Below are 19,616 nucleotides of genomic sequence, written 5' to 3'. Positions count from 1 at the left end.
GGCCCCCTTTTCATTCTATTTTCCCCGTCCCATTTAGTCGTAAACAAAGAACATTCAAAGAATTATAAAACAGTTTTCTCACGACTCCCATAGACCGTTGTTAATTGTTTAAAACACAATCAGGATATTTGGATATTATGTGCTAAAGGTGTCCCATCTTACCCCACCCTACTATATATATATATATATATATAGATAAAGTTGGTTCTACTTTATGAATATATATATATTAAAAATGATGGAACATTCTTGGATCGAATTTTTTCGTTTTTTGAAATTTTGTTGGTACCTATAAATTATATATAAGCATCTCTATGCATATATGAATTTTGATTTTCCATTGCTATGCCTTACGCCTTCTAAATATATTAAATAAACGAAAATGGTTTGTTTACGTATGTGGGTGGGCAACGACAGTGGTTATAACATGAATGTTTTGTTTCATACACCTCGTGTCTGCTTACGAATTACCATGCATGCAACTTAGTGAATTATTTTTGTGTGTTTTATCCTGTAAAGCTGATAATTTAGACAACCAATTAGAGACCACTAGGTTGGAGCAATAAACATTATTTTCCGCTGACACTAAAAGTTTGCTCCAACCCAGTGGTCACTAATGGATAGGCCTGGTCTAAATTGCCAGCCATACAAAAAACAATCAACCACAAAGTTACAAACTTGTTAACTTGTAAGCAAGCACGAGGTGTAGGAAACAAAACACACTTGTTAGAACGACTGTTTTCCGGGCACCCAAGAATAGCTTTACAACCTTTTATTCATTTTATTTATTCACCCGTTTACAGGCGTCATGATGTTCAAAAACACACAAGACAATGGATTTGGGAAACTATGTGGACCTGGTGATAGCATGCAGAGTTATGGGAAACTGGAGGGCTACTGTCAGAATTACTACGTGGTGTACCAGTACATGCTTGTGGCTTTTAGTGGGTGCTTGCTTAACATTATCGCAATGGTAAGAAGCTAAGAAACAGATATTGAAATACTAGAACTGTAATAGGACGACTGCCATGACAAAGTAGTTAGCTCAGTGTGTATGAGAATAAAAACATGTCCCATCTTACCCCAGCCTACTATTTTTAGTAGGGTGGGGGAAGATAAGACACCTTTTTAGTCTATTTTCTCGTTCCATTTGGTGGTAAACAGAGAACATTCAAACAATTATAAAATCGTATTGTCACGACTCTTATAGACTGTTGTTAAATGTTTAAAACACGATCAGGATTTGGACATTATGTGTAGAAGAGTCTCACCTCCCCCACCCTACCATATAACAAAATTAACATACTCTGATTTCAATAATATACTAATTACTACAAAAAAAGGTCCCATCTTCCCCTTACCTATATAATGCATCGCATGCTAACATGACTTTTTTCACTAGATCAACTTTATAATGATTCTTACTATTAACTACAACGATCTTGCCCGCAAACGAGCGGCCCCAACGAGATCTACGGCCTCTGCTGCTCCAAGCCAAGCCTCGACGACGCCCATAGTAGCACGCTCTGTACGTAGCATACCCAACACCAGTGTAGGGCCCCCGCCTTACGTGGTAAGCAATCGAGACTATGACAGAGAACGGCGCTCGTCTAAAGACATAGAGTTAGATTACATGTTAGATTCTGCAAGCAGTTATGAAAGGCCTCGTGAAGAAGATAGCCACATGGGTGTAAATTATTACTACAGACGCTAAGGTTTGGTTTATAAACTTTATATGTTACATAAACAAAACTCAAGAAGTATATTTGTAAAAATACTTCGAAAAAGTCGAATTTTTGTGTCTTTATGAAAAAAAACTCTTTTTAATCTGCTAAAATGAAATGTTTATGGTGTTTTTAACAAAAAAAATACTTTTTTTGTATTTGCTTACTTTTTACTGCATATGCTACAAAACGGTACGACTATATATATTATATATAATACCTAAATAGTTGCATAAATATATAGTAGGGTGAGGAAAGATGGGACACGTTTTGATTCTATTTTCTCGTCTCATTTGGTAGTAAACAAACAACATTTGAAGAATAATAAACCCTTATCCTCACGACTCCCGTGGAACGTTGTTATTTCTTTAATAAACAATCCGGTTTTTGGATATTATGTGCTAAAGGCGTCCCGTCTTTCCCCACACTAATATATATATATATATTGATATGTTGTATGTATACACACATGCTAATGAAACATCATGTTTTACTGACCAGTTGGTTATGTTTTACACAATCAGATATCATACATTGCTCGTTATACTATACAGTTACCATTACATATGTATTTGCCTGGTCGCAAACGGATAAATAGTTTTTGTCCTTTTTATATAGTAGATGGGGCATGATGGGACATGTTTTTACTCATTGTCGTCCCATTTGGTTGTCAACAAGTTATATTTACAGAATCATAAAACCGAAGCCTCTTTTTTTAAAAATGCGTTGTTATTTGTTTAAAACACGGTCAGAAAATATGGGTTTTAGGTGCTAACAGTATCCCATCTTACCCCACAATACTATATGTACAGTGCTGTTGCGTGAAACTTAGTTTTATTCTAGTAAAATGAGAGCTGTCGTATCGTGTTGTCTTAACGTATCAAAAATAACCCTGTATGTACTAACAGTGAGAAAAAGCTGAGTTCTTGATACGCTAAAAAATCATCTTTCTATAAACGTCCCACTTTTTGCAAATGACTTGTAAATGCTATTTGACCATATACCAGTTTCTTTTTATGTCACGGTTAAATTGTTCTGTTACAAAAATATACCTTATATCCATAGATGTTTAACGTAATTTTGACAATTTCGCGTAAAAAAACGTTTTTGAACTAATGAAAATCGAACAAAATTTTTAAATAAATTTTTAATTTAGGTCATTTTTGCTTTTTAAACTGCAAATTTTAACTGCAACTAACATTTAACTTTAAAACATTACCCACTTTTGACTGTTTCAAAGCCCGTAACTGTCTGTCCATTCACTCCAGTATTACAGCTACATAAACAAATTTCTTGTTTTCTCGACGGTGCCTTTTTATATTTTGCATATTGTAATGTTTTATTCTTACACACATGTTTGTACAGCATTGTGCTAATGTCATATTGTACCATCTTCCCCCATTCAAGTAGGTTGGGGTAAGATGGTCCATGTTTTCATTCTGATTTATTGCAATATTTACAGAATTTTATAACAAAATTTTCACGACTTTAAAAGAGTCGTTAACCGTTAAAATTACAATATATGTATATGTTGTGTGGTAATGGTATCCCATCTTACCCCACAGTACTATACCCTTAAAAAATCCAAACAATCTACAAGAATTTACTCTTTTTCTGGTAACGTATAATTTTATAATATCTATAAATATATTGCATACCGTAATTGCATCGTTGTTTTGGTACCAAATGTTTATCCTTGTATTTACCTGCTTTTTTATTCTAAATATTACAGCGTCTCCCTATGGTAGCTGTAGAATTAGTGACCAATAAAACGTGTGAGTTGCAAATATTTTTTTATTGAAATAAGCGGCTTGAACAAAGGTACATACGCCGACAACGGGAACAATTTAATTTTGTCTTCCCATTGGGTAGTAAACAAAGAACATTTAAAGAATTATAAAACGGTATCCTCACGACTCCTATAGACTGTTGTTAATTGTTTAAAACACGATCAGGATATTTCGATATTATGTGCTAAAGATGTCCCATCTCCCCCACCTTACCATATAACAATATTAACGTACTCTGATTTCAATAATATACCAATTACTACACGAACCTATCAAAACGTAGACAGTCGTAATAACGACCAATTTTCTATGTGGTATTTAATTAAAGTAATCGAAGTTGCCGCTAGCTATCAGAAAGACACGCTAATTACCATGAAATGGATTATCTCGTGAAACAGTCTCGTTGCTACGAGTAATTAGTATCGCTACTTAGTTTAGACGCTCCAAGCGAGAAATTTTAAAACTTAAAAAAATCTGCATCTGTGTGGTAGGTTGGGGTAAGATGGTACGTGTTTTTTTTTTCTTTAATCGTACCACTTGGTAGTGTATATGGGATATTTACAGAATTATATAACTATATATCCACGACCGTAAAAGGAGCGTTGAAAATTGTTGAAATAATATCAGGAAATATGAGATTATATGTGCTAAAGGTATTCCATTTTACCCCACAGTACTGTATGTCGTGTCTTAACACTTAGTTTATTTATTATATTAAAACAAAGACAATATGATATGAGTGTGTTTTGGAAACAGGTCTAATTTTAACTTTATATACATTATGATATCGTATTCCTATTGTTTACAACTACACATTCCTCTTAACTAATTAAAAAAAGTCTTGTCGTTAGACGGCGCCCCAGTGCTTCTCTAGTTGTCCTCAATCCCTGCGGGCATTCGTCACGCTCAAGTGAATCGAGTGACGTAATCTGCGGCGGGCCTTGTTCATTCTCGCTTCGAGTGCTCATTCAGCGACAGTCCGCTGTAGAGAGAACAGTGCGTTAGGTTAGTGTATAATTGGCACGTTTTGTAAGTGCGCTGTAGGACAGTGCCAGCACTTATACGCGTGTTACAATTAGAAAACTGCTTGCATTATACAGGCTGCTAGCTTATATGGCGTTTTGTACGAACAGAAAAGGCCAGAAGTTTGAATACTTTTCCGCCGGGTTTTGAAGTCGGAATTCCGGCCGCGATTTTTACGATCAGTCGATGTGGTAACCATGTGCAAACGTAAAACGCTATCTACAGGACTCGTTAAATTCACTCATATTCAGTACCATTTAGAAATCTGGCGCAGACAAGTTGCAGTGGACAGATTAATCGGTGTGTTTTTAATCGATTCGAATCAAGCAGTAGCAAGATGACAAAGCAATGCGGTCGTTTTTTCGAAATCCACACGGGAGTATTATAACAAGGCAAACTTGGCGTTCGGTTTTTCTATAATTAGCACCTATAGTTATTTCGACTTAATTGAGAAATAGTTAAATTTAGTAATAGTAGTTTTTATACAAATTAAGGGAAATTTGGATTTTGTGGAAGTAATGTTTTTGAACAGTTATGACTCTCTAAGTCTTATGAATTTCACGACATAAATTTCGTGATTCGAAACAAAATTGGAAAGTTTTTTTTAGTTTAAAGGCAAAAAATCTTTTAGTGTCCATACCGTAACACAGTACTTTCTTTGCTTCCTCTATCGTGTTATCATATACCACGATACAATATAGTACAAGTATAACTTTAATTAAAGATTATGCTTTTTGATAGTACGATAAGCATTAGGTTAGTGATTATACTTGCATGAATGATTGCTTTTAGATAGCATGTTGGATCGTAACGCCGCTGAGGCGCTGGACTCCAACAACGAAGACACAGAAACAATTTGCCTTACAAAGTTCGCGAATATTTCGCTTTGAAGTCTGAGTACAATCATTACAGTTACGACCAAAATGTTTCTCTCAAAACTCGTCAGCTTTTTGGTTTTACTCTACAGTTTACCGGGTACTTTACAAACAGAAAACCCGGTTTTCGAATTCACAAAGCCCGCTTATTATGCCACGGTACAGGAGAAAGCAGCAACCGGCAGCGCTCCTGTGCAAAGCGCTATCAAAATGGGGATGTGGCTGTCCACTGTTACAGAAAGAGTTCGATACTCAATAGTCGGCGGGGGGAACACGTTCGAAGTCCGGCCAAGGGTCTCCGGCAACTTTATCTTTATTGACCTGCGTTCACGCACCCTCAGGAAAGATAGGGATGTACAAGTACGAGCAATGTCGGCTGACCAAAGATCTGAAACTCAGTGTACAATCCATGTTCATATTGTGGACGTGAACGACTTCCAGCCGCTATTTCCCCCCAACCCTACCATGTGTCTATAGGAGAGGATACCCCGATCGGTGCAACCATTACTGTGGTCACAGCTACCGATTCTGACCGGGATCCTGAGAACACGCGCTTCTACTACAGTTTGAAACATAATACTGGTAACTTCGCCATACACCCTACTACAGGCCGTGTCACCTTAACTGGAGAAATCAGCAGGAAAGCGCAGAGACAGCACTCTATGCAAATAACCGCCATCGACCGCAAAGCGGCCTTGTCTGGGACTGCGAATCCAACCGAAACTACCCTAACAGTAGATGTGAGATCCGTGAATGCCCATGCACCGAAAATTCTCGTTACACAATTGCAAACGTTAGAAAACCCAGCTGCATTCACAGGAAATCAATTCAACAAAGTTACATGCGCCACTTTGACAATAACAGACCCAGATAGTGACAATCATGGCGAAATCGCCTTCACTAGAATCGTTAAAGGCGACCCTGACGGTCTGATCGAAATCGAACCCGGAAATGAACCGAACGAAAAACGACTTGTGTTTTCCAAGCGCCCACCACCCATAAATGCAGTTATGAATCTCACTGTTGAGGTATCAGACAATGGCACACCCCCACGCAGTTCACGAGTCGGCGTTCAAATTCAGCTTTACGACCGCGATTCGTTCGTTCCGAAATTTACCGAGCCCAGTTTCCGTATGCGAGTGAGTGAAGCGAGCCCACGACACACACAAGTCGGATTCGTGAATGTAACAGGCGAGTCAAACGCAGTTCGCTTTTCAATCATATCTGGAAACGGCAGAAGGTCGTTTGAAATTAACCCCCATACTGGTTTAATCACAACACAACGTCATTTAGACCGAAATGCAAAAGCAATATACACGTTAACAGTCGCAGCAACTAACGTGAGCCTTGTGTTGGGAGACGCACTCAATACAACAACAGTTGTAATTGAAATTGAAGACGCGAATGATCATGACCCACTGTTTACTGATTCCACGTACAAAGTGGTGATCCCGGAGAGCCTGCCTGCTGGTTCCTTTGTCATTCAAGTCCACGCGGAAGATAGAGACGCTGGAAACAACGGCAGCATCCTTTACACGCTCGTGGGAAACCCTAGCGAGTTTAAGATCGACCCAATTAACGGCACGATATTAACTACAAAAAAGCTGGATTACGATTTAATGCGGAGCTCGTATAAACTACGAGTTCGAGCCACTGACAGCGGGACACCGTTCACGCGTAAGAGTGAATGCTTTGTGAAGGTTACAGTATCCAATGTAAACGATAATGCACCTATGTTCGTTGAATCCGAATGCTTGACAACGTTGCCACAATCTTCAAACCCAGGATCCCCGCTTGCGCAATTAAACCCAGTTGATATTGATCATAACCCTTTTACCTGCAGCCTCTTATCTGGAAACAGGGACCTGTTTGAGGTAGAAGAGTTAAACTGCTTGCTAAAGCTTCGTTCCAGGGTAGACCAAGAAGCGCTTGGCTCGCTTTTCGTTCTCCAAATTGTTGCAACGGACGAAAAATTCCAGTCGGATCCGGTTTTTGTGAACGTTACTATTTCGTCATCAGAAAAGCTCGATAATAAATGCATAAAATCCGGAAGAGTACAGGATTATGAGGAAAGCCTTAACCAGCACCTTTTAAATCCCGGACGTGACGTCAGAGTGACGTCAAATGTGAACAGAACCTCCCAAATACCGAACAAGTACCGTCCACAAATCAGACCAGAAGGTAAATGGAGTAACGTGCTTATACCAGAAGACAAACCAATAGGTACTGTCGTCACTAAAGTCCAAGCAGTCGATAGAGACAACGGGTTTAACGGGAAACTATGGTACACGATCACAAGCGGCAACGGAGATAGTTGCTTCAATATCAACACTCAAACCGGCGTCATTTCGATCGTAAAACTGCTGGACCGAGAACGAACAAGCCGCTACAATCTAACAGTATCCGTGTCGGATATGGGTTCGCCAACTAAGACTGCATTCACCAAAATAACAATTATTGTCGCCGACGTTAATGATAACCCTCCCGTATTCGGACAGACTCGGTTCAAGTTCAGTTTACACGAAAATGTGACCGTAGGTTTTGTAATACAGCAAAATATATGGGCGTCTGACCTTGACGAGGGTCGGAACGCAAATATATCTTATTCGCTATCATCAGCTGTCGGGGGAAATAAGTTCGCTATTAATAAAACAACCGGATTTATAAAAGTGATGGAATCTTTGGACAGAGAAGATGTTTCAGAATATAAGTAAGATCATATAATGGCCTTTTTATGCATTGCAAAACCCGATTGTTTTTTATCAGTACATTTGCATGCTTTTTTCATATAAATACGAGAAAGAGAATTTCCCTAAATTAAGAAACCTGACTTTTAATGTAGTACTTTTTCGGTTTGATTTTCACTCATCATTAAATTCGCATTTTTGGACATACAAACATAACAGTATCTATTATATATTCAGGTTGACAGTCATCGCAAAAGATGCAGGGGAGCATCCTCTTTCGTCCTCCGCGTCTGTTCTTATCCATGTAGCTGATGTAAACGACAATCCTCCACGCTTCCATCAAGATGTCTTCCGGATCAAAGTCACAGAGGATCTGCCGGTCGGTACTGTCGTCTTCCGGCTCCAATCTTATGATCCAGACATGCCCGAGCACTCCGAGGTCCGGTACTCACTAACGGCGGGGATGTCGGACCACCAACGCCGCGGAGAACCGAAGTTTAACGTCGATCCTCGGACCGGATACATCCGTATTTCAGCCAAATTGGATTACAGAGTCAAAACTCGGTACAACATTACAGCTCGAGCCAGAGACAGAGTATACAGAGTCGCTACATGCTACATCGAAGTAGAGATTCTGCCTGTAAACAGAAACCTTCATGCGCCGTACTTTAACCTTCCGGAGGATAAATTTGAAGTCCTTGAAAGCGCTGAGATCGGGAAGACGGTCGGAATAGCTTCAGCCGTCGACGATGATATAGGCGAACCTGAAAACTCAATCGGATATTCAATAGTGGACGGCACCGGACTTGGAATTTTCGCCATAGACGAAAATACTGGTAAGTCAATACTTAATATAACATCGTGTATCGGAAACGGGTCGGCGTAGATTTGGGTTTACGCGGCGGAAATGTGTATGCGAAGATTTGTTTACTTTGCAGTAGAAGTGCATCAAAGCGCCACACAGTCGAGAAAGTTGCCGGGCAAGACAAACATGGCTAACCTCGTTACATTAAATCCTCACTCGTGTGTCAACAGCACTGGCTTAGTATCATTGTACTTTCTGCGGTCCTAATTCAAATGTAGCCAAATCGACTTTAAAATTCGCCACAAAAAGCCTTTAGCCTCTGTTGTTATCGAATACGCAAAATCGCTGACAAGGCGTTTCAAAACACGATAATAGCTGCGACAATAGATACCCATACACCTCACGACACTGTCGTAGCCTTAAGCATCGGCGGTAGCGGGCTTAGCGCTCATCTGAAATAAGCTTTTATGGACTAATCCGAGTAAGCCGTTAGTGACAATGACAGCAATTGAACTTTAATTTCGTCACGTATGTTTACACAATGTACAATACAGTATGACTACGCTTAGGTCCGTATCTCTTTAAGTGGACTTTTATCATTTTGCGTACTTTCAAAAGGGCGTAAATGCAGCAAACAAAATAGTGCATCGTTCTTATTGAGCAGATGTTGTAATTAAATTAACAAGCTGTCAAGAAAGATACGATAACCCCCCTCGCTTATTTACTTAGGAACGAAACGAACCCTATTCACCCTGCACGGGTTTCGGGTCTTTCAATTGAGCATGATTTCCAAAATCGTCACCTTACACCGTGCGTTGTATCTTTTACGGTTTAGTTATCCCTTAGGCCTTAGTTCAGCATTGTACTTTCTCCAATAGCTTGGGAACGCCAGTTGGTGCCTTTGTGGTTCCTATGTTTACCTATTTACGCCATCACCAGTCTATTCTCCCAATTGCGTAGAGCCTGATTTGAAATCAGAAGTCGCTTTTGTAACAACAGCCCTGCGAGTGTTAACCAGTCTCAAATAACGTTTCACTTCGGTTTATTCAAGTCAGTAACTTTTCAGCGGCAAGGTTTTCAATTACTAACCAGTTACCTAACTCTCTAGTCCCCTAAGTAAATAAAGTAATCTGTAACGTAATATCTGGTACAGCGAAGTTTCGCTAGTTAGTGTAATCTACACGGGCGTCGAAAATTAACGGACACATTATACTGTTTTCGATTTTAACATTTTACACGTTTCTCTTCAATTGGCCGACTTGTTCGCCTGTAAGAAGCTACACCGTTTTAATTACAGCAATTGCGAACACGTTAAGTGGTTAACCCCTTTGGGAAATGCTCGAAACTTGTTTTTTTAGAGTAATGGAAATTGGAAGTACGTTCGTGGCCAATTCATTAACTTTACATGAAGACAAATAAGGAACACATTCGATCAATTAAAACGGAATTAATAATCGAAATCATTAGCACGTTAGGCTACATAGCCAATCAAACTAAATTGGCAAAGTCATAAGAGTATAAAAACATCGACCAAAAATGTTTCCCTTTTCAGATTAAACTTTAGTTTTATACAGTAGGGTAGGGGAAGACGAGACATATTTAGCACATAATATTCAAATGTTTTTAACAATTTACAGGTCTATGTAAGTCGTAAGGATACGGGTTTGTAATACTTAGTACGTTCCTTGTTTACTACCAAATGGGACGAAAAAATAGAATGAAAAGATGCCCCATCGTCCCCCACCTTACTATACATCTTTTAGTAGCGCCATCCTGTTTGATGCATCGTACTCATTTATCTGACCCAGTTTCAAATTCTTATAAGGGTCCTTGATAAAACAAAGCTTATTAAGCATCTTACAGCCGGTTAGGGGCCCCGAATCGTTGTTTGTTCGTTAATTTTCGGCACACACTCGAAATGGCTTAAAACATCTAACGAAAAGCTGTAACATTTCAAACGCATAAAACCTTCCTGTACAGGGCACCTTCTTAAGATGATTTAAAAACCAGTACTTCAGGAAGCAGCGCATCTTTAACTTGCTGCACCTGTAATTAACTTCCCCAAATTAGGGTTCCCATACGGCGGGGCAAAGTTGTCGGAACGACACTAGCTAATTAGCTGGCGGGAACTGTTCTATGCTCATAGTAGCCTATTGTGGGACATACGTCAATCCCACGCCGCTTATCTAAGGGGTCAACTGTATAACTGACCAAACTCATTAAAGCCCTTTTGCTTAGGAGTAAAGATGCGATAATAATGCGATATAAACGCTAGCCTGTGTAGTTTGTTTCCAAATAACTTGCTACCAAGAGCGTGTGATGAGCAAAAAAATGTTAGTACTGTGGGGTTAGATAGGATACCGTTACCACCTAAACCCATATTTCCTGATTGCGTTTTGAACTACTAACAACGTTCTTTTAAAGTCGCCTGGCTACGATTATATGGTTCTGTAAATATTTTTTTTACTACCAAATGGGACAAGAAAATAGAATTAATGCATGTCCTGTCTTACTTCACCCTACTATGGCCTATTAGTTCAAAATCTGTTGCTATTATGGATTATTACAACCAGAAATCAATCATTTACAAAATGGTTCAAGCGTTTCAGGGAAAGTTGGAACGATGTATTAAGCGGTAAGCGGCTCGGCAAATACTTTCAGGCCTGTTGACGTTATACTCGACAGAGCACGGTTTTAAGTCGCTATTAAGACTGCCCATCCGCACGCCACAAAATAAGGCATAGACACATGTCACGCGATTGCAGCTACAATTCGCTATAGTTGTTCACTTGGGCAAGACTTCATCTGTGTAAAAATGGGCGTGTTTTCGATTTTAAAGTGAACAGCTACCGTTCGGGTCGATTTGTGGTTCGAATTTAAAACATACCGTCGTAAGAAACGCCTAAAATTCTTGGCTGCGTGGAGTTGTTTTAAACGGCGTAGTACCTCCCGCTTTTGTCTGTGCAAAAAAGCGGGAACCGTTGTCATTCGAAACGGGTTCTTTCACCGCCGGCCATGCTTGTCCGTTGCCTTGCTACTAGCCGAGAATAATGAATTAAAACTAAAGCACTGGCCGCCAAATCAGGCGAAAAGCGATACACTCAATGGGTGCTAACCAAAACGTTTCAAAATCTCCCCGGTTTGAGCCAGAATAACGAAACCCATGACCAAAATTTCTTACATGTAATCGACCGTTTAATTTTGGAGATTTCAGAGGCACAAATGGATATTTTTATTTGTACAAGACTCCGGCGTTTAAGCCTTCTAGTTTCGACTTCCATCGGAAAGATAAAACGTCCCGCGTATCCGTAGCTGATTTGTAAACACGATTAAAGCTCTCGTCTTACCCAGAATCCTTAGGTGGCCGGTTCATTATACTAAATCACTGCTTAAGATGTACGACTGTCGAGGCAGCAGTTTGCTCTGAAACGGCCGTCTCTGGGCCTGTGTTTACATGTACCTTGTGTGGATAGGCGCTGGCCGAGATTACACTTAGATGGCAATTACGTTGGCCGCCGTTGGTCACGAACGAAAACCACTTGAATTTTGTATACACAACGGCGATAGTTCGCGACCACACGCGTACTGGGGACGCTACAAATCAAATTTCCCTCTTGTCACCCATATCTCGCGTAAAATCACACGGGCAAATGAGTCATGAAATTTACAGAACTCAAGTAACTGTTTGTTTGCTGAAATTTGAAGCAACATAAAGGTCATTCAGAGTGGTGCCCACAATTGATATGTGGTCAGTGTATACGTTTGTCTATTACGCATACACCTTTATGGAGAAATGAACTAAACGTAAAGTTGGCGGTTTAGAGTAATATTATGACGCAATTCATGGTATAGTACTATGGGGTATGATAGGACACAATGAGCATATAATATTTAAATATCCTGATTGTGTTTTAAAAATTAACAACGGTCTATGTGAGTTGTGAGAATACGGTTTTATAATTCTTTGAATGTTCTTTGTTTACTACCAAATCGTAAATTTTCTCATCCAGAATCGGTCTCAATTTTTGTGCCAGACTTCAGTAGTGTGTTTGACTGTTTACTGTAAGCTCACTGCATTATATGCTTGTATAGAGCAGATTCGTTTTGTTTACCATTGGGCTAAACTAAAGACAACGAGAGTGAAACCTGTCACTTGTGTCAAGTGGATTTTGATTCCTGTTTTCCCATAACGGGTTGCAGTGTTGTTTTAATATGAGCTTTATTTATCTAACATACTTATATATGGATGTATAGGTACTGTGGGGTAAAATGGATACTGTTAACACATAATATCCCATATTTCTTGTAATCGTTTTTTTTAGCGATTAATAACGCTATTCTAGAGTCGCGAGGATACGAGTAAAAAATTCTGAAAATATTCTTTGTGTACTATGGGATAATGAAACAAAACAAGGACATGGACGATCTTACTTAGACGTACCATACCAGTTCAAAATGCAAACGTTGACACAAACAGTGCAACATTTTCGACTGTCAATGTTATATAGTAGGGCGGGGGAAGATGGGACACCTGTTCATTCTATTTTCTCATTCCATTTGGAAGTAAACAAAGAACATTCAAAGAATTATAAAACCGTATCCTTACGACTCCCATAGACCGTTGTTAATTGTTTAAAACACGATCAGGAAATTTGGATATTATGTGCTAAATGTGTCCTTTCTTTCCCCACAGTATTATATTCCATAATACTGTTCTATTTCAATTCAAATCCCTAAATTTGACGTTTTTTAAGGCATAATCACCACAAGCCGACAGCTCGACCGAGAAACTGAGAGGTTCTACTGGTTAACAATAAAAGCTACTGATCGTGGTGCTATCCCACTATCAGGAACTATGTTTGTTCTTGTTGAGGTCGGAAACATCAACGACAATGCTCCAATTGCAACCCAGCCAATTTTCTTCGCAAGGTATGGTATAATTAAGTGGTCTATATAAATTAGTTTGGCGGTTTCAGTATCACTTTTTAGTTTTGAACGCTATTTTTGTTTATTGGCAGTTAAAGTATGGTGTTTTAAATTTGGGTACAGTTTGTGTAAAAGCAGCGGGCTAATTACGAACGAATTAGAACTATTGTTATGTTTTGTACTACCTTTAATTAAAGTGCTTGAAATGAGCATAGTTTTGGCCTAAACGTGTGATTCATTTACAAGGTTTTTTAAATTCAATGCCTGTTTTAGTTACATACGTTAAAACATTTTTGCCATATAGTAGGGTGGGGAAAGACAAGATCTCCTTTTTATTCTATTTTCTCGTCTCATTTGGTAGTAAACGAAAAAAACATTCCAAGAATTATAAAACCATATCCTTACGACTACTATAGACCGTTGTTAATTGTTTAAAACACGAACAGGATACTTAGATATTATGTGCTTAACGTCTCCCGTCTCCCCACTCCACTATATAACATTTTATCGAATCAAACCATAAGGTACTGACTACTGTCTATATCTTCGTAAAACCGTTTCGCGTTTTACCAAACAGCTAAATTATTCAAACTGTTTATTTTACCCTGGTCCTCATATTTGTACAATCACACAGCATACGAGAAAATTCGCCGCTCGGCAGCCAGGTTGTTCAAGTACATGCTGTTGATTTGGACGGCGACCATGACACCATACAGTACAGAATGAGTGTTAACAACACATATTTCAAAATCAACACTTCAACAGGTGTGTTTGACTTTGGCAGTTGCCCCAACTTATGTAATATGAGTATGTGTGTGTACTGTGCGCGCATGTTTCACTAATTCTGACTGACACGCCGTCAAAAATGCGAGAATTGTCTACAGACGTTTAGGAAAAAACTAGACAGTCGCGAATACCTAACATATTTTAACTTCCCCTAAAAAACTTATTGTCGTTCAATCAAATGATTTTGGATATTAAGTTAACAGCTATTTTATCCGTTTAAGTTAGTGGCAGTGCAAATAAGCCTATGATAGCTGCAGGGCCGCGGCAGATCAAGGTAATCATATAAGCGCATTTCGCTAATAGCAATTGAGGCTGATGGGCTTACAGTCAAGTCCTCGCCGATTTAAAATCAATATACCAATCGCTGCATTTTTCCAGTTGTTTTCAAACTCTAGAGTTTGCTGTTCTCGGGCAGCCTTCTTTTCATTACGCCATAGACAAAAGGGTCTATGTTTTCGGCAATACACGGCGTTAGAACAGGGTCGCCTCCCCCGTTACACTCCATCAGCAGTGCTAATAAAGCGGGGCGGTTACTACAAACGTGCTGACACCAGTTGCACCCGGTGCCGTCTCATCGCTTACCTTAGTGTATATAACGTTACGGGGTCTACCCAGCTTTCACGGGCCGGTAATAATCCGGTTTGGTTCGGTCGGTACCGGTTAGCGGCTTTTTCTAGCCGTCTCAGTGCCGCTGTTATACCCGTTTACAACGATTACCAGATTAAGCATAAGAGTGAAAATCATACCATTTAAAAATCATTAGCGGGTTTATTTCAGGGTTCTATAGTAATTAATTCTGTCTTTGCTGTTATGTTACTTAAGGTCTTATACAAAAACCGTGAATATCCTGAAATAGTTTAAATGTTTTTTTGTGGTTTGCAACGTATTTAACGGATGACGTGACCAAATGCGGTATATGGACTCTCCCAGTGGGAATTACGCATGCGACGAATACGCCACGTAGAAATTGGAACCGCAAAGGGCAGAACTGCGATCCAGCGAAGGGCGTCCAACTCTCTAAATTAAGCTCCAAAGGGAATAGTAACAGTGATACGATACTTCACACAATATGACCTGTTTTGCAGTGTCGAATGGCTTAATAACATATGTAAACGAAGCTATACCCAGTCGCCAAAAAGTCGCCACGTTTTTTTATCCAGTACTGTTAATACTCCGTTTGGTGAAAGCGCCAATTACGCAACGACGCCTTCTGTCGCCGCGCCCGCTTTAGCTGGCTCGGATTTCCCGGTCTTGCTTTTGAAAATATTCGGTTTGGACGATTCGGTGTCTGTTTCGTATCCACTCGTGTGTTTTGGCTCAACAAACTCGGACGTTATATTGAAATTGTTAATTTTCTTTCGGTCAAACATGGTGTTTGCACTTCACACGGGGTTATCGTTTTGCAAATTTGTTTTGCTTTGAATTTCGTTGCTACCGTGAAAGGTGTTTGAGCTTTAGTATCAAATTTATTGAGCAATGAAATGGTAATCACATAAGCTTATACTAGCTGTCAAAGCAGCCTGAATTTAACATCATTTTGTGCTTTCGGAAAAATCAAGCTTTCTTAATTGGAAACATGCGTGTGCTTCTTATTTCGGAAATCTTTTCAGATTTTATGTTACCACAACTGGTTTTGTCCAAATTTAACTGTCACAATTGCATATACAGTTGCTCTATTCTGTGTTACTGCGTTTGAAATAGCCTTTTCCCCAATTCGTTTTCTATCTTTTAAGTCGCCAAGTAAAGTTTACCGCCAGGCCCATCGTGTAGAATTATAACAGTAACAAATTTCGCTGGAACGCAGCGACTTGTAACTTTCACGTAAAGTTAAGTTACCACCCGGATAATCTTACAACTCGTAAACAACGTAACTATTACTGTAGACGGTGATTATCGTTTGCTAATACAAATTGACCGTACAGAAATAGTAGTTAGAAAACGTATTTCAATGTGACTTTTTGACTAACGTTATACGACGTGGTTTATAACCTCGTGGTTTTTCTTTGTTCGTTATATCTTTATTTGTTCATTTTACAACACCGGTGCATATAAACGCTACTTAGACCGTGTTAAAAAAATATAACGGGACTTGTGAGAGTTACTGAATGCGTCTGCTGTAGCAAACATTGTATGTGTACAAGACTCTAGCTTGTATTGTTATGCGGTGTCTTGGTTCAGCAAAGCTGTTCTACAATACACAGCTTGGGCCGAATAGGTCAAAGTGCATTCGCCAGCCTTGTGTTTATTAGGCCTTGTTGGCGAAAGGTCTGGGATTGTGTAAATTTAATAACATCAATTACAGTACTTCCCTTTTTGTTTGTAACTGTCGAGTATTAAAGGCATCAAATTTCGGCTTCAACTCTATGGTCTAATTCGACTTCGCTATCGTGTTACACTCCTAAAACCCAGTGTTCACTTTCTAAAAACAGGCGCCGTACAGGATCGTCGTTCCGGTTCGTTTGGAGTTGTATTGTAAACGACTATACGCCGCTTTGTTTACAGCAATTGGGAAATGCGGCACTCGCATTAATCATACACAAGTGCCATAAAAGAACGCTATCGCCTATGGTAGCTGTACTGTAGGTAGACTTTACTGGAAACCTGACCGTACCGCCCACTACGCCCACACATCGGCGCGTGGGAACAGCTGTAAGTTAGGGTAGGATAACTAACCGTGATTTAACGATTAAGAAATTAGGGGCTGACTAGATACAACAGACAAAACTGGAATGCCCATTTTTCAAGGTTAATCCTCAAGAATTTCTCTGCTATGCTCTTGTTGCCAATTTCAAAGCAAAAATTTCAATTGTTTTTTTTCTGAGCTGGTGGGAAAAAAACTTACCTTGAAAGTTCGACTTTCGTTGCACCAAAGTATAATTGAAATAGTAGGGACGATGTTGTGCACAGCTGGTCCCGAATGCCACCTGGCTGGACAAACAAACAATAGCCGCTCTGTAACGGTTCAATGAACGTGCCCGAAGATTAATTGTCGCTATTCGAAAGTGTGACCGGCGCTTCGAAAAACCATATGTCGCTTTAGAAACTCTATTCTATTTCGGTCCTATTATAATTTGATACAAGTTAATTTGCTTTTGCGACCTTGTTCAGTTTTTGATTGTGATTTTATTTGTATACGAAGTTGGTCGTTTTTGCCATAAATAAGTGTTGTTTTAAATTCTTATAAAAGTGATTTTATTTGACACTTTTACATTAGTTTTGCATGTTTTGAACGAGTGTCGTTTTGCTGCTAATTCCATTCTTTTTGCTATTTAGTTAATCTAATTTTTGTTACTGTACAAAGCGATAAATAAATTGTGTTATGTAAAACGACATATAATTGCTTCGGCACTTGGTGACATGGAACACCTTCCAAGTAGAAAACAACCTTATTTCACCTTTTCGTCGCTTGTCCTATGTTTGCTTATACGTCCACGAAACTCGGGTCCACACTGGAAACTATTGTACTTGGCTTCGTCCATGTTTACCGAAGGTTGAGTAATGACTTACCCGAAAAACTCAAATTAAAGTTCCGGAACAACAGGTGTTGTTGGGCGTGCTAAATGGCTCGTTGATCTAAACTAATGATTAAATCCCGTGCTGTATTTGAAGTGTATGGTCCAATGCATTATTAGGGCATACTATTTTGATCTCACTAGGCAATGAAGAAAATAAATCTCTTTATTGGAGTACTTGACTCATATTTTGAGTAATTCAAAAAATCCATCATATGTTATTACATAACACGTTGCCGGGTAGCAGCTACTGTAAGACATTAATTTAAAATCGCATTCAGTGTTATAACGTAACTTGCCAATATGGTGTCTTATCTTTTAACACATTTTCTAACATTGGCGGCAAGTTTGGTGGGCGTCGATGTAGCATACATGCTCTTATACATATTCGCTTTTACAAGATTATGGCACCCTGTTTTTGTAAAGTTCCTGTGAAAGACAATATTTGCGCATACCTGTTCCCTATGTATGTCGCATGCTGACTTGGTCCGTTCTATTTGCTAGTTCATTAAGCTAACGCCTAATGATTTCTAGTCTAGACGCATTTAGCAAATCATTTACTAAGTTACCGCCGGTGGCAGTTCTGGTACTTCAAATGCGGAATTTGTTGTTTGGCAAACGCATTAGTGGACATTAAAACTTCCGTTATAAAGGATGTTTGCTTCTTTGAGCCTGCGCGCATGCGCAGTGGTTGTGCAGCGCAGGTGTAAACAATTGGCGCGCGCCGACATGGGTCTCTGCACCTTGCCGCTCACGGTTACGTAATGAGACGAAAATAATCGATTGTCTCACTAGATAAGCCCGAGTGGTCTTGGCAGAACGTTGTCTAATCCCTCAAACGGCCGAGAAAGCGAAATACGTCCCTTGTCTCTGCAAAGAGACTCGTTAGGAACGAACACGTATAGCAACGGACGCGCGCTATTGAAGTCAGATGACCCATTTGTTTATCACTGCGCGCCTACGCCCTTAACTTTCAACGTAAACGGGGTATTTACGCAATATTTTTGTAGCGATAGTTTCAGAACAATGCGGTACCTTGATAGCGACCAACCCCACAATCAATCAGTTACACCACAATGATGGGTTCGAACCCCCACGACGGTGATGCGCTAATACCTAATCGGGGTAATCCTACTGCTTGAAAAAACGGCTGATTTAACACCAGTCTTTAATAATTGCCGGCGCTTGGAAGTTCTAAGACAGCTCACCCACGCCGGCTGTCTTCACCCTGCTGATAGCGATGAAAGTCAAGTTAAACCCACATTGCAATTGACGGGTGATTTTTCAACGGCCCGGTCACATTTTACCATTAAGACATTGCGCAGAACCGACCACACACATAGTTGTGGTATAATAATGTATTTACGTTCAAGGCCGTTTAATGCACTTTTCTGGGTGGTAAAAAAACATCTAAGCCGCAACGTGTACTCAAAAAAACATCTGTACCATATCACTCAAAGTTCAGGATGTTATTGTACCGATTATGTA

The 19,616-nt window shown here is 39.5% G+C and overlaps 2 protein-coding genes across 2 annotated transcripts in view; both read left to right on the top strand.

Moving 5' to 3' along the window:
* The window catches only part of LOC100177465 (neuronal membrane glycoprotein M6-a), a 7,121-nt gene extending 3,610 nt beyond the window's left edge, over window positions 1-3,511 (top strand). Inside the window, exons 6-7 of the mRNA XM_018814845.2 lie at window positions 804-973; window positions 1,403-3,511. Of these exons, the coding sequence (XP_018670390.1) occupies window positions 804-973; window positions 1,403-1,714 (482 nt within the window). The 3' untranslated portion in view covers window positions 1,715-3,511. The remainder of the gene's footprint in view (window positions 1-803; window positions 974-1,402) is intronic.
* Window positions 3,512-5,136: 1,625 nt separating this feature from the next.
* LOC100175143 (protocadherin Fat 1) overlaps window positions 5,137-19,616 on the top strand; it is a 60,663-nt gene continuing 46,183 nt past the window's right edge. Inside the window, exons 1-4 of the mRNA XM_018814715.2 lie at window positions 5,137-8,122; window positions 8,337-8,935; window positions 13,659-13,833; window positions 14,465-14,595. Coding sequence (XP_018670260.2) covers window positions 6,075-8,122; window positions 8,337-8,935; window positions 13,659-13,833; window positions 14,465-14,595 — 2,953 coding nt within the window. The 5' untranslated portion in view covers window positions 5,137-6,074. The remainder of the gene's footprint in view (window positions 8,123-8,336; window positions 8,936-13,658; window positions 13,834-14,464; window positions 14,596-19,616) is intronic.

Source organism: Ciona intestinalis, chromosome 14 (genome assembly GCF_000224145.3).
Source record: "Ciona intestinalis chromosome 14, KH, whole genome shotgun sequence".
Classification (NCBI taxonomy): domain Eukaryota; kingdom Metazoa; phylum Chordata; class Ascidiacea; order Phlebobranchia; family Cionidae; genus Ciona; species Ciona intestinalis.
Note: the sequence above shows the minus strand (reverse complement) of the source record. Positions and strands in the feature narration are given on the sequence as shown.